General features: G+C 37.6%; 2 protein-coding genes across 7 annotated transcripts in view; one reads left to right on the top strand and one right to left on the bottom strand.

Moving 5' to 3' along the window:
• Positions 1–8,522, top strand: part of LOC144662705 (uncharacterized) — a 23,992-nt gene extending 15,470 nt beyond the window's left edge. For 2 of the 4 annotated variants that reach the window (XM_078523573.1, XM_078523572.1), the window contains exons 13-23: positions 71–188; positions 828–943; positions 1,204–1,303; positions 1,756–1,906; positions 2,359–2,425; positions 2,705–2,765; positions 3,250–3,347; positions 4,119–4,245; positions 6,068–6,109; positions 6,280–6,627; positions 7,320–8,522. In XM_078523573.1, coding sequence (XP_078379699.1) covers positions 71–188; positions 828–943; positions 1,204–1,303; positions 1,756–1,906; positions 2,359–2,425; positions 2,705–2,765; positions 3,250–3,347; positions 4,119–4,245; positions 6,068–6,109; positions 6,280–6,627; positions 7,320–7,379 — 1,288 coding nt within the window. In that variant the 3' untranslated portion in view covers positions 7,380–8,522. Of the gene's footprint in view, positions 1–70; positions 189–827; positions 944–1,203; positions 1,304–1,755; positions 1,907–2,358; positions 2,426–2,704; positions 2,766–3,249; positions 3,348–4,118; positions 4,246–6,067; positions 6,110–6,279; positions 7,036–7,319 lie in introns of those variants that run through there. The other 2 variants (XM_078523575.1, XM_078523574.1) reach the window with 2 other exon arrangements.
• Positions 8,523–13,586: 5,064 nt separating this feature from the next.
• The window catches only part of LOC144662710 (cysteine-rich motor neuron 1 protein-like), a 49,255-nt gene continuing 47,189 nt past the window's right edge, over positions 13,587–15,652 (bottom strand). For all 3 annotated transcript variants that reach the window (XM_078523582.1, XM_078523584.1, XM_078523585.1), the window contains one exon: positions 13,587–15,187. In XM_078523582.1, coding sequence (XP_078379708.1) covers positions 15,162–15,187 — 26 coding nt within the window. In that variant the 3' untranslated portion in view covers positions 13,587–15,161. The remainder of the gene's footprint in view (positions 15,188–15,652) is intronic.

Here is a 15,652-nt window from a genome sequence, read left to right as displayed (position 1 = left end):
CCCGGCTTAGAAAAATCTGAGTGAAAAACATGAACAAACCTATTAATAAGAATTTTTCTTTGGACTGCAGCCCTCCATCTTGGTCACCAACAGGCTGTGTTGTTCACACGTTCAGTTCATCACACACAGTGTGTCACTGTAATCACATGACAAGCTTTGCTGTTCTTATGGATGTCCACGGCGCTTTTGTAAGTTAAACCTTAACATAAAGAACATTAACCATAATTTGCCTTGAGTAGTAGCAGATGGGTTAGAACAATGGCACTCTGCTTCCCCTCCCCCCATAAAGGGGTCAGTTTTTTTAACCCAGTGATTTGGGGATGGGAAGAGAGAACCAGAGGACACTGATAACACAGCAGCAGCCGTATTGCAGAGGGATTCACATACCATGGTCATACAGCTAGGGACCCGCCTAACAAAGTTCCCAAAATTAGGTAGCTTTTAGTTTCATGCTCACCCTGATGAAGGCAGTATTGCCGAAACGTCGGTAAAATTATACCACAACTTCTAGCGTCGAAAACAATTTTAATTATGTTATTTTACAGCCTACCAGCTCAACAATTCGGAAAAGAGCGAGTAACCGACGAAACTAGCGAGCCTAAACAGAAATCGGATAACTGAGTACCTTCTTGCAGAGGAAAGAGATCTTCCTACCTGGACCGTAATCAGCTCGTGAAAATTTTATTTTTGTTCAGTCGAAATATCACAATATATCCATTACTTCTTAATAAAAAATATGTTTTACTGATACGCCCTTCATGAGCACTTTCGTATCTCTATCATTTACCTTCACATGACAGGACTCATTTGTGTTTCTTTTTTGACAGGAAGATGATGTGATTTCTGAGGAACATGAGCTGGCTTTGTCCATCATTTCCATTGTTGGATGTTTGATCGCCTTCATTTGCTATATCGCCCTGCTGTTCTCATTCTATTTTTTAAGGTATGCTAGTTTTAAAGTAGATTCTATAACATTATACTACTTAAGCCTTCTATTCTATTTCCATTAAAGTGGACTTGTCCATAAGGGTACCAACACATGGGGGGACATGAAGCAGGGGCAAAATTGCAACATATGCCCCAGCAACACGTCACAATGCACCATAATAATAGAGTTTTGTAATGTTATGTGCCTGTGTTTAATACATTTGATTTAAGCATTGACACTCAATGAAATCATACATAAAACATTATCTTATCCAGGAGACGAACAGAGACATTGTGTATCCATATGAACCTTGCAGCAGCCCAGAGCTTCGCGATTTTCTTTTTTCTTGTCGGCTTTCCTGGAGTTCGGATAAGGGTACGTTGAAAAACTCTTTTATTTGCATTTTGTACACCTCTCTCTTATCGAAGCAAAAAGGATACAAGCATACTCCTCCCCCTCCTCTCTCTCTCTCTCTCTCTCCTCCGAACCATCTTTTCCCAGCAAGTGAGGACACATCTTCACGTCGGGACCCCTCCTGCGCACCTCATGTTATCTTACTTGCTGTTGATGTTGGACATGTTGCTTTCAAGCCAATATATTAATCTTACTAGTCTGAGTAGTCTGCGACTGCGAGGCATGAATGTGTAACGAAGAGTGTGTTAGCAGCTCGACTCTCAAGTGTTTACGTCAAACAGACAGCTTTTCATTTAGGTTTCTGCGTTTGAAGGCCTTCATTTTAAGTACCGTCACGTCACCTTATTTTTTGAAAAACTGTCATTTCTATACTAAGTTGTATGATTGTATCTTGTGATGTTTTCCTTGTTCAGGGTGTTTGTTACGCGTTTGCTGTTCTTCTTCATTATTTTCAATTGGCTTCATTTTGCTGGATGATGGTGGAAGGTATTAATCTCTTGCGTGGGATGGTGAAGGTCTTCCGAGTTACCAGCCGAATGAAAATTTATTCTCTCTTTGCCTGGGGTGAGTACACTCTAGTTATTTTCATTCCATAGGAGTATTTCTGTTCCCCCCTGGATGGGATGCTAGTCCATCACAGGATTACTCCTAGCATTAGTTCGCCGGTACCCATTTATACACCTGGATGGAGAGAGGCACTGTGAGAGTAAGGTATCTTGCCCAAGAACACAACACAATGATCCTGGCCAGGGAACAATTCCGGACCGCTCGATCCCGAGTCCAGCACGCTAACCATTAAGCCACTGCGTCTCCAACCATCTGTTCATTACTACGAAAAGAATTTTCTTAGATCAATTTTTTATAGAAAATTGGACGTAATTGTGGTAGCGTTATTTCAAAATACTTTTGAAATGGAATGAGCTACCTGACTGTTGAGTAACAAGTTTTATATGCACCACAGACTAAAGAATGTTATACTTTTAAGTAAAATAACGTTGGTTTTCTTTACCTATCAGGTCTTCCTGTTTTCGTTGTAGCAGTAACAGCAGCTCTTGCCCGCGATCAATACCTAAGAGAAAACTTGTAAGTTGAAACAAATTCTTATTCTTGCGTTGTATTGAACCGTAAAACAAGGCCCTGTTTCTTCTCCGCCTTAGTAACTTTTAAAACGTTAAGCGGTTTACGCGGAAGATATGCTGCGCGTTAGCTGAGCGAGTGCGACGCACGAGTATGGCGGCGGAGTGAACATTTTTTGGCCATTTTGTCTTGCTTCGCGCATCAGATACAGCGCTCAAAAGCTCCTTTTCTAGTACGCGCACTAACGTTGAAGTTGATGACTTTCTGTTTGTGTTCTCCCGGCAGTTGTTGGATTTCTCACCAGGTCATTTGGTCATTTGCTGGACCAGTGGCCCTGATATTGTCGGTAAGTCGTAACAACAGTTTTGATCCACATTACAAAACCAATCGATCTCACAGACCCCATTTAATTCCTCCAAAACAAGAATGTTTCCTTTTAGTAAATTGCGGCAACACGTTGCACAAAGTTAGTTAGATAAACCCTTAGTTATACCTGGTTTGGGATACCAGGAGAATCTAAGACGAGACGCAAAACAACCAGACAACAAATTATCAACGAGGCGCAGCAAAAAATTTGGGTCAATCGCCGATGATGTCATGTGACTTTTCCAATGGTGTTCTGTTCTACAAAAATTATACCTTAATTTGAGGGCCATGTCGGTGAATAGCAGAGTATATTTACCGCCGCACACACGACTTGGGAAAAAAATGACATGACTGTTAGTTTGTATGCACCTATATGACTACGTTGTTGTTCGTTACCATGAGCCATAATGGCTCGTGTCGCTACCTAAACTTCAATTAGATGATCTGTCTTTTCTGTTTGGAAGGTGAACTTGGCTGTTCTGATTGTGGCCATCAAGATTGTTGTACGAAGGGCTGGCTACAAGGAAACTAGCACAAGATCAGCCCTGGAACTAGAAATAAGGTACAGTATTTTTTTACATTTTTGTACATGATTGGGCTTCTTAACAATATTCCTTACTTTTCCACTTTCCGCTTTAGCTGAATGCTAGCAAAACTACTAGGGTCTCCCAAACAGAGAGCCCTGTGTGGAAATGTTTGTACATGTAGTCACAGTGATTCTGAGTGCAATTCGGAATAAATAATCACGGGTAAACTTCATGTTGTATAATAAATCAGTTATTGTATGAGGTGCTGGAGAGAAATATAGAGGTCCTGTGTTATCATCCCCAAGCAGCTCTTGGCAGTTTAGTCTGGGATAGGGTATAGAAATCAGAGAGTTTTGGTCTAGAATAGGGTGTCATTTGCCGTGAAACTCAGGATCAGTGGTATGAAGTAATAAGTACAGAATAGGAATAGAAACTCGGAAGAGGAAGAAGTTTTCTTAGTCGTAAATAAAATCATCGAGGCAACGTTGTTGACAGGTAGTTTTCCATTAAAAACACTAATAGTGATACAGTTCTGTAAAGAAGCAAGTCTGGGACAGGGTAGGGATTTTCGGTGTCTAGTCTAGTATAAGGTTGAAAAATCAGCTGAACTTGGTCTGGCATAGGGTAATGGTTGGCCAAAGTCTCGGCACACCCGCCCGTACCCAAAAATATACAGAGCCTACAGGGCAGAAACGTAGCAGATAGCACATTCCGCGGTCTTGACAACAACATTCCTCATTCAATAACTGCTAATTAAAATATACTAGTCAGTATCCTTTAATACTTCTTGCTGTTTTGTTCTGTAGAGCGGCGTTTAAAACACTGGTGATCCTAGTCCCGTTATTGGGTTTAACATGGATCCTGGGATACATCTCCATACACAGCGAGTCTCTTGTGTTTCAGTATCTGTTCGCTGTTATTAACTCTTTGCAGGTATTGAAGTTAATTACGGTTAATTACGATGTAACCGTGACATATTTATATAAAACTCTGTTTTACAGACAAGTAATACCTAGGAACCTGTAAGCCGGTAAATGGAGTTTTTTTTATTGAGCAGGTTAAGGGCCCATTACAGTATCCTTTGGGGCCGTTGCTAGGGAAAATTCAATTGGCTATAACTTGATATATCTTTGATTTTATTTAACCAAATTTAGACAGTAGTTTTAAAGTGCGAGTACAAGCCAGTTGATGACGTCATCGGGGCACGTCTGATGTCACGTGACCCAGAACAAAAAACTGAGTTTTTCGTAAGAAACTTACGGTTTTATTCATAGTTTGTAGTATTATTTCAATCCTTACGTTGACCTTAAAAAATGCAAGCATGCGTTTTTCGTAAGCACAAAAACTTGAAAAATTAGGACGGAAAATGCGTTCTGTTGACCACCTTTTTGACCACAACTTTTACGTTGTTTTGATTTTCCAAAAACGCATGCTTACGTTTCAAGAAAATTGTATTTTCTTTCGATTTACTGCAAAAAACAGAAGGTATGCTTTTTTCGTTCCGAGAAAAGTACGCATTTTCGTCCGTACCGGAAGTAAAATTTTACGGTGACTGATTGGTTGAAATCATCGTAATTGACATTGCCGCACTAAGTTGGCTTTCCTCACGCTCACGTACGCTTCAAAAACTATAATTTTTGGACACGGCAAACTTCACTACTTGCTTGTATTCGTAAAGCTTTAACGACGTTTACTGTCGCTCAACTAACATGAACTGGCAATGACAAATGTAAACAGAGTCGGTCGTAAGTATTAAATTGAATTTAGTGTGAGTTTCTTTAGTTTCGGTTCGTAATTTGCGAATTAGCGTAAACAGCGTTATTATGCTTTGAGCAAGAAGGCTACAATTCGTAGTTCGGTTGAATAAATAGTTAACGTTTGTGAGCTGAAATGTTTTTATACAGGTGTTTTATATAGTTTACTTTTCGCAGTTTTGTACCTTTGTGAATTTGTCATGTGGTAGGACTGCTGTACTAATCATTTTAGCAGTTTCTGTAAGCAATTTACGGCAGATAAATCGAGTTCATTCCTAAATATTTATTCGGTAACTGCGTAAAAACTATCTTATCTTCGTTTCGCGGACGAAATGAATCGCTGTTTTTGCCATGAGCCTGGTTTAGTTCAGATGACAATGCTTTAATTTTTGCCCGTGGCTTTCACAGATTTCTTCAGTGAGCTAAATGCTAAACCGATGAAAACACGGCAGCGCCGCACATTCGCATGTTTTCTAATGCATCGGCACTGCTGTTAAAAATATTTCGGCGGTTTCGGATACTTGCTTCGGGCTTCGTATATGTTTTGCAATCATTTAGTATGAAAAACGTTTTTTATTTCCATTTACCCAGTTTGCTTTTACTGCAGAACAAATTTCCGTGATAGGAATATGATTCAGAATCAACAAAAGGGAACTAAACTCGCGTAAAATTTAGCCGCTAATGCGAAAAAACCGGAAATAAAATTGCACTTGCGTGGCAACCGCGTAGCTTGGCAACGAGATACTGTAATGGGCCCTTAATTTGCAGTTCCTGACGCATTATTTCTATGCATGTCATTTACAGTGGTTAACCGAGGAAAATCATAATTTTTGTTGCCAAATATAAATAATCTCGGCATAAAGACGTTTGTACTGTCTAATCATCATTTTAAGCGTCGCCATGGATACTAGTTTTTTGGGTTGACTTTGTTTATTAAACTAGTAGCACCTTGATTGTGATTATCTGATCTCACTTTATTTCTATTTTTTGGTGTTTTTCAGGGATTGTATTTCTTGATTGCTCAATACTGCTTTGATGATGATGTAAGTGTTTTGCAGTTAACTTGTGTCAGTACAACTAAAACCTGTTTCTCTCTTTTGCGTAACTATTTAACGTGCATGGTTTATCAGTACAAGGGTAACAGATGTGCGTGACCTTTTGCTTAAATAAAAAACGACCATAGAAAAAACAAACTGTGTTTCTTCTCTTACAGATCAAGATTAATGCACGCCGGGCGTCCACTCGGGTGAAACGCATGTTCACTTTGTCGACATCCAAGTCAACGAGCTCTTTAAATTTACATCTCAGCAACAAGAAGACCGCAGTGTCACCTCAGCAAAAGCCTGCTGACCAAGATAACAATGAGAACAACTCCAATATCCCGAAACAAAGTTCTAATGATCAACCCAACAACAACGAACATTCTGATAACAATCAACAAAGCAGCTTAGATCAACAAAACGATGTAAATGCCATTCCCCTCCAGCCACAAGAAAGGACAACAGATGACACAAACAAACAGGTTCATCCTGCTCAAGGGAAAATGGAGCCGGAGCAAAATGTCTGTGACACACGTTTTTAGTTGAATTATACCGTTAGAGTTTGAACTAGATCAAAGACTATGATGTGTTTAATAGACTGTGCCGGTGTTGTGTTGAATGTCTACTGTCCGGAGACGTCTGAGAGAAGCCTTGAAATTATGAGTCATGCTAAGTCCAGTTGTTCAAAGGGTGGATAAATCCACCGAATTAATTACTAACGAGCGGGCATGGCATGGATAACTGTTGGCAAAACCAAACATGCTATTAACTGGTTAGCGATTTATCCGGTGAATAGCGCTATCCAAGCTACAATAGGGGCTTGGTTATTGATTGTAACTGACTGTGTTTAAACCGTCTTTAAAACGATAAAGCTTATAGACCCCGTGACCAGATTCTGTATAATGTAATAAATGTACATTACAAAACAATTGTAAAGTTTATACTAAAGGGGGGGGATTTCGTATTAGATTGTTTTGGACTATGATTGTTGTTTCTATTATAATTTTTCACGACAAAAAAAAAAACACCACAAGAGTACTTCACGCACATAAGAGCATACAAGAAAAATACAGGTCACATACGGCTACATACAGATACATACGATAAATAAGCAAATATACGAATACAGTACAGGCAGTACAAGTGCTAGACGAACAGCTAGGTGTAAAATGCCGGAAATCTATCTTTTTAATAAAATTTCTTATCATTACAGTGGATGACAAAGGGCCGTGGGACTGGAAAAATACTGAGACAGCGTGTTATGTCGTTCTGAGCTCTAACTGGGAAACTTGTCGCGCTTGACTCGACTGGGAACTCCACTGGGAATAATCAGCTCTGAGCAACTCGCTTTGCTGCGGGAGAGAAACTTGTTATGGTCCCATGGTATCAACGTATCTTCAGCAACCAAAATAGAGACACAGAGACCTTGGACTTCACACTTTTTATCTTCTCTCTAAAACGTAAATCGACTTATAATCATAACATCACTCCAATTATACTATTTATACCAACGACTGATAAACCTGTTTGCATCGTTAACGTTTTAATGAAACGACCTCAAAGTAGAGTGAATAAGTTCAGCTGGAGAATGCACTAAAGTAAAACTAAATCTAAGCCCAGAGGTGGCTTGCATAAATTTAGGTGAAGTATTTACAGACTCAAATAAGGTTGAATAAAGCTAGCGTAAGGCCAAGTCTTCAGCTTACTAAACTCAGTTTGTGCAGTTGTAAAGATAGAATAAGAATATACGCGTCTAGGCGCTATATTTCGTCTAGAAAGCTACACAGCAACACCTAACTTTCTGGTAGTTGAAACACAATTTGAAGTAAAAAGAAATTAACTTTTCTTTGTACAAAATTTTAGTCTCACAGCGAAACTTTGATCATTATTTACTTAAATCATACTCTAATCACACTGAAACGATTATGTTAACTAATCTCAGCTAACACAAACACAGTATAATCAGGAGAGGGCATCACGCGAGCGTTTACATTATCATATTAAAAACTACAACCGTACAGTAAAATAAATAAATAAATAAATAATAAGCAAGGTTGACAGAGATGCCTTCAAGTGGCTCTTGCAAGCATAAATAATATACATACTCTTGTGTAATTAATTAATTAACAAAACGTTACAAAATATATAAACAAATGCAGTTTGTTTAAACGTATGTTACTGTTTGTTTAAAGTACCGAATTTGTATTGGTTTCTGAAATAATTTTTTGTTATTTCTTAAACGTAGAGGTCCTGTTTAAATAAAAAAAATTAAACAGTAAATTTCCGTTTAAAACATTAAAGAACCTCCCCTAACAATATGTTCGCCACAACGGGTGTTCGCTGTATCGGGATTTCTTTCCATATATTTTACTATTACTGGGGCAAAGAATATCGTTCGTTTTACCGAGGCCTTTGTTATATGATGTGGAATATACTGGGGTAAAGTTATCCTGGGTAGTATTGGGTTCGATCAGCAATCGTAATAGACCTTTTTAAGCCTATTTGTTATTATTTTGTTTTCATGCGAATTGCTCTCCAAGTCTCGTTAGCAAGTGCAAAGAACAAAGACTATTTGAACCTGAAACGGGCCTTGAAGTGCAATTTGCATGAACACAACTGAAAGAATAACAAAATAGGCTGAAAAAGGTCTTTCAGAACACGCCATCCAGCCCCGTCCCCAGGCAATTCACGCTATGCGAGTGAGCAGAGGAGGCTTGGAGTCGAACAAGCTTCACAGGTGATGGCACATCCTAAGTCGCCGGGAACGAGACTATGAGGGGTTATCCCCGCCATAATTGTTTTTTCATTTTAAAGTAGTGTTCTTCTTTTTATTGTAGCAGCTGTCATTTCGCTTTAGTCCTTTCTCTTCCGCAAAAGGCACATTTTGTGAAATTTCGCATCAAGTTCCATCAAATATGGTTATGCCGAATTTAGAATGCCCCCATTTGGAAAATTCTGGGTGCTCAATTTGAGCAGAATTCAGGAAGCCAAATTTGCCGGAATTTGGTCCCTCAAGTTTTGCGAAATTCAACTCACTGAGCTCTCAAACATACTTGTCAGCGGTTTTGCTTAAAAAGCAAAAGGAGCGGTCACTCATCAAAAAACATGGCCGCCACTACGCGTACGGTAGATTGTGGTCGTTTTTCCCGTTTTTCGGAAAATGAGGGAAAGTTTCAATTCTAATAATACTCCTTCGTGATCATCTAAGATGTAAGGAAAACATTGGATCGCTTTTGGTTGTAAAAAATGTGAGCGAGCTTCTCACGGGTCGTCAGTTATTTTGGTTTCCCACGGAGGTCCAGAGAAGAAATCCAAGGTTTATAATCTGATAAAACTTCAGCATGGTGAGGACAATTTCTTCTTCTTTAAACTAAAAGCAACTGTTCTTTGCTCAGATCATTGCAGCAAAGCCGGAGATATGCACAAAACTCCTGAGCAAGCCGGTGGGATTGTTTGTTTACTTGTTTCTAATCACTGTCAGAAGTTGTTGATAGTATTTTACCTCAAATAATGTTCTACTGTTGATAGGTTTTCACTGAAATAAATATCACAAATCATTTACAATTTTGCAAACTCTTTATTTAGTTTTTTTTTGTCAGGTAGATTTTTTTTTAATTTTTATTAGAAAATTAACAAATTAAGAAATTGATTACTTACAAAGAGTTTTTTGTGGTAAAGTTATAGAGCTAATTGAGGTTTCAATATTACCTTATAGGTGAAGAGCCATCCCAGTAAACATGGATTGTGATACAACCTAAAAGGAGTCCCCCAGTTAAAAGAAGGCACAGAGAATCTTCTACTCAAGAAATGAAAATACCACAAGCAAAGGGCGATTATTAAAGAGCTAAAAAGTTTTTACAAGTGAAATGACTGCATCAGCTATTAAGTTTTGAAATCATTGTTAAATTAGTTGATGCAGATGTTTCTATAAAACCCTTTTTACAGTTCCTAATGCTATAATAAAACAGTACCCACCCAAACACGATGATAAGGCTTATGTGTTGCAGCAGAATGAGGAGGATGCAATTTACTGGCAAAAAAGCTTGCAACTCTAAAATTTTATTTTGAAACATTACCTGAGGAAATGATTAAAGTTAAGTTGAATCATTGCTATTATTTACATGTCCAGGGACAAATGTATTCAACTTTTATCCTTGCCTTATTCTGGTTGTTTATTTTGGAGAGAAATCATCAAATGACTCAGTTTCTTTTAAACACTTAATTCTTGACAAGAGACATTTCACCCCTGAGACATGGATCAGGAGGGTGCAACAATAGAAACTCCCCTACTGGCTACCTCAATGATGGTTGAGTTTCATATGGAGACTATGCTTGTCCGTAATGTAGCAGAGTTCCACCCAGCTTCATGATTAAAGTTCTAAGTACATCTACACAAAACTCCCCTTGTCATATCCACATAACTTATTTTAATTCAGAGAGTAAAGTGAAAATAAAAACTTTTGAAAACTTGTCAAAGCTCTATCAATGTTTGAAATTGTTTACCAGCAGAAGTCACAGGGCCCAGGCTCACATATAACATAAATGTTCACTCATCCTTCAAGAACAATTTACTTTATTGTCATTATTGAAAGAATAATTCATCTTAAACAAAACGTCAATGTTTTCAATACTGCATGTAGGAACTAGATTCTTATAGCTCCCCATTTCATTAAAAAAAAAAAACATTCAGAAATATTGTTTCAGACAAAAAAAAAAAGGTTGACAAATTTTTTGGTTTCAATGTAAAAGTCCCATTAGTGGATAACCCTTTACTGTCTGAGAATAATCAGCCCCAAAATTTCACTAAGTCAATGCATAAAAGGCAATGAAAACAAAGTTAACAGTCATTAAAATTTGCCCTCAACCAAATTTTTCCAGCTAGAATTGACAAATGCATGGAGACCAATAAGTTGAGAATACAGTGTATATGTGTTGCTAAATTATGGGGATAAAAGAGTTGAATTCTAAACTCTTCTGGGGGAATGATTTATGCTGGGCTATCACTGAGGGAACATTAAACCACCCTGCTTTGAGGTGGAACCCTAACTTTGCTTGTCACTAACCGGTTTCATTTCAATTATGCATTATTTTCTTTGCAGCTCAATCGGATTATCCATCAGGTCATAAAAGGTGCAATAATACTCCTGGTTAATGGAAAAAAATGATTTTCTCTTTGCTTTAACATTATGTTTTCTTGTTTGCTTTTACATTGTGTTTTCTTATGTTGATTGATTGATTGATTGATTGATTGATTGATTGATTGAGTGGATGTTTCTCTGTGCTTTCTTTTAACTGAGGGCTTTCTTGTAGATTGTTTCACAAATTATCCATGTTTACTGGGATAGCTCTTCACCTGTGAGAAAATAATTATTGAAACCTTATTTAACTTAGCCAATAACTTTACCTAAAAATAACTCTTTGTTAATAATCCATTTCTTAATTTGTTTATATTCTTAGGAATAAATACAAAAAATACCTGACTCAGAAATAAAAACAGTTTGCAAAATTGGAAATAATTCCTGATTTGGGATATTTATTTCAGTGAAAACTTATCAACAGTAGAGGTAAAATACTATCAACAACTTCTGACAGTGATTAGAAACAAGTAAACAAAAGGTTTGTAAACATTGCACATTACCAGGCATAACTAATCGATGACATCAATAAAATCAATGAGTAATCAATAGGTAATCGATAGGTAATCAGTTGATTAGTCATTGATTATTGCCGATGATCAATGAGGTCATCGACTGCATCGATCAGTCATCGATTGCATCGATTAGTCATTGATTGCATTGAATACTCATCGATATAATCTCATGGTTGAAAACCGGAACTTGTAAAAGTATTCAATACCCAAGCTTGTACGCGCCATAACAATCTAACAATACCATAGTTACACGTGAAAAAAGCACAAACAGTAAAAAGTGCTTGCAGCTGTTCCGGTGCGTAATGTAACTGCTTATGATGGCTGTCTCCCTAAGCCGAAGCAGTTTTACTTTGCTGACAAACATCCACCGAACAAAATCTATAACCATGTTGTCGATTCTTGTCTGTGTACTTGTTAGTTTCATTTTCAGACTGATTGGTTTTCCTGTTCATTTGTTTTGTTACTAGTAATACGTGACTCGCAGGGCCTCGCGAAGCTCTGGGTTGGGGAGGCGGGGGGGGGGGGGGGTGGTGTTATAAATAAGGAGTGGATTATTTGAAGTTGAACATTGTACATATTCAATTTTCCACAGTAGGCAGGAAGATATATTTGTTAAAAATTAGTAACGGGCATGGCCGCGACACCCTCGTTCCCAGGGTCTACTCCGCTTTGAAGATGGCGGCTCTTTCAGGTTCGTAAAGAGGTATAAAGCGTTGGGAAGCGCAGGCTATTTTCAAAATCATCGACAAATTATTGGATAGTCGCATTTTGGACATTTATTTGAGGGCATTAAAAAAAAGAAGAACGAACGGCAGGAGGATTCGAACCCTCCGCCCGCGCGCCCCTGATGGCGATGAAAGGTTTATAGCCTGAATACCTTTTTCAGGGAGTATTATGTGGAAATCAGTGTTATTTTAATCCGAAAAGATAAACGATAAAAATGAAAGGCTCAGGATTCGAACCCACAAAAAAAAATAAGGGAAAAAAAAAAAAAAAAAAAAAAAAAAAAAAACCCTAGCCGGATTCGAACCCGCGCCCTCAGTCCCGAAGATCTGATTTCAAGTTCGACGCCTTACCATTATGCCACCAGCGCGCGGCGGCCGTGTGACGTCATTTCCGCCACACACCAAGCTCACAAATAAATAAATATATATATATGACCGTAAACTCCACACGAGATTTCATCCCGCCTGAGCCCTTTGAGGGACAAAATTATACACCCCGCTACGCTCGACCTTCGGCCTCGCTTCGCGAGGAATTAAAATGGCGGTAAATTCCTGGCGGAGTGTTATTTGTTACTAACCTTGTTCTCTTCTGTTTTCTCCTTAGTGTTGTTATTTGTTACTAACCTTGTTCTCTTCTGTTTTCTCCTTAGTGTTATTATTTGTTACTAACCTTGTTCTTATTGAAAATTTCTCGTTCATTATGCAACCAGCGCGTGCGTGTATTTGTCAACAAAACACTCACAACAGTCTCTAACCATAAATAAAACATGGCTTAGGCTTCTTTATTTGCTAAGTATATTAATAATTATGATAATAAAATATTGTTTATTTGTTCCCTTATAGTGTCATTTGCGAAGCGCAACGGCCGCAAATGACACTACGCGGGCGCAAATAAATAATATTCCCTCAAAAAGTTATTTTATTTCCTTATTACAAGGGGCATGAGAATGCGGATTGTCACGATTGCCTAGAGGCAGGACAACAGCCCCTTTGAAGTTTTGTTCGTTTTGACAAAATTTGCCCCAGTCCGGATAGACTGTGTCATTAACAGCTTGTAACCTGGCACTTACGATGCAAACGATACAAATAACAAACAAGCCAATCATATTTTGAACACTGTTTCTTTTTATTTACTGACTTCTTTATTCAGAACGTACTCATTTGAAAAAAGTAGCATCCGTTTTTAACACTAAAATACATATAACACAAACCGATTATCAGATGACCTCTCCTTTAAAGGATTATGGCAGTATTTTACGTCATTTTCGTGACATACAACTGAAGGGACAAAGCTTTTTAAGCCGATCTGTTTTTTTTTTCTGTCTAAATTTTCGGTGACATCTGTTCACCTTCATCAGAAGTAGTGAAAAAGTTAGACAAGAAAAAACAGATCGGCTTAAAAAACTTTGTTAAAGTGTCTTCTACCGATCGCAATACTGGTTCCAGTATTTTCAGTAAAGTGAAGAGAATTTCAAAATAATGTTTTCTGACGTATAAAATCACCAAAGTTATAGGGCTTTTATGGTATATAAAGGTTAACGTAGTGTAGTACATTTCCCCTATCCATAGTTCTTTGGCCAACTTTATATGCTCATTTTAAAACGAAATAGATGGCACCAGATGTAAATACCTTCCAGGCTTTGTGTTAAATGATGCTACTAAATAAAAGTGTTTAAATTTACATGTGAAGTAATGCTAGGTAATCCTAAGCCGTAACTGCTTACATTGGATGTGTAAGTCTAAAGTAGCACTACATGGAGATACACACATGCAGGTCTAACGTTTGTGAGTGTTATTTCATTTTGGTAGCTCACATTTCCCTATGATACAACAGCTGCTAACTATGTTACTGAATTTATAGCATTTGTTTTCTGCACTATTAACCCCAAGTCATTACATTTAAAGTGCAAAAGAACTGACAGTTGTGTTTGTACACTAATAAAATTAACTGTTTAAAATCCACTAGTTTAAAGTTTGAAACTTGTGTCACTATAAGCTCATCATAGTTCATGGAAATCACGGTGATGTCTTTGGTCAATTTAACTTTTGTATCTCAGTTAAACGTTCTGACAACTATATATGGCTGGGAAGAGATTTTTATGTATCAATTTGATTTTAGCTTCAGGGTCCTTTTTGTATCTCTTGTCTTGAAAAAATCAGCATACAATTTCAACTAATAGCAAACTCAAACAAATATTACAGATTTAATTGACTAATCACCCACAAGCTACGAGTAGTAAATATAAAAAATCAAAATAATAAGGCAAAGGTAAATAAATGACATCAATCCTTACTATAGAAAGTACGAAGACCCTTGACTTACCCAAGACATGTGTATGTTAAGGTGTTTTGCTGTGTCTTTTGTGTTTTAGCTTACATAAAATGATGTCTACTTTAAAAGTTCAATTCACAGCACCATGACAGTCTAAAAACGTTTTTCCAAATGCCTATATACATACTGTCAGGTGTTTTAACATGCATTTCATCAACAATGTTTGCTTTCCCACTAAATAGTAGTTAACATAATATGCAAAATCATCTAATTTTATTTTTCGTGAAATAATGGATATTTAATGGCACTTTCAGGCCTATTTGTTAAACTAGGCATCCCAGGATTTAGCTATCGACTGTTTACTTTCTTATTTCTTCCTTTAACTCGTTTTGTCTTAAACGCATCACATTAGCTCAGCCGTCTATCTTCATGTACTGAAACAAGGAAACAAAAAACGTTTTAGCGCCTTAAAATGTTGCACCACTCATAAATACTGACTCTAGTTGAAGCTATCAGTATGCATAATCAAGATATTGTCTGGAATGCTGAAAGCTGCCTGATTGTATAACGGTTGGTTATTCAGGTTATTACAAGCATGACTGAGGAGTGGAATTTGACGTTACCATCTCCTCATGAGGCCTGAGGGAGAGGTATCGTCTTTAGCTTAATGCTTTCATTACTTTCGGCGGCTTCTAAATAAACTGAACATTCGGTATAATATTTAAGGTGGCTCTGAAACCGCTCCGAGGAAATTTTTCTAACTGATAATGTGAAACATGATTTAAAGATGATTTCCAGTCCGTACTGCGCAGACTCAGGGTTTGTTTTCATTTTTGTTTTGAATTCGTTGAAACGTTACATGAAGTTTTTTAGTTCGCCATTACGGATCGTTTCGTTCA

The sequence above is a fragment of the Oculina patagonica genome, chromosome 8 (assembly GCF_052425735.1).
Source record: "Oculina patagonica isolate OP01 chromosome 8, crgOcupat, whole genome shotgun sequence".
Classification (NCBI taxonomy): Eukaryota; Metazoa; Cnidaria; class Anthozoa; order Scleractinia; family Oculinidae; genus Oculina; species Oculina patagonica.
Note: the sequence above shows the minus strand (reverse complement) of the source record. Positions and strands in the feature narration are given on the sequence as shown.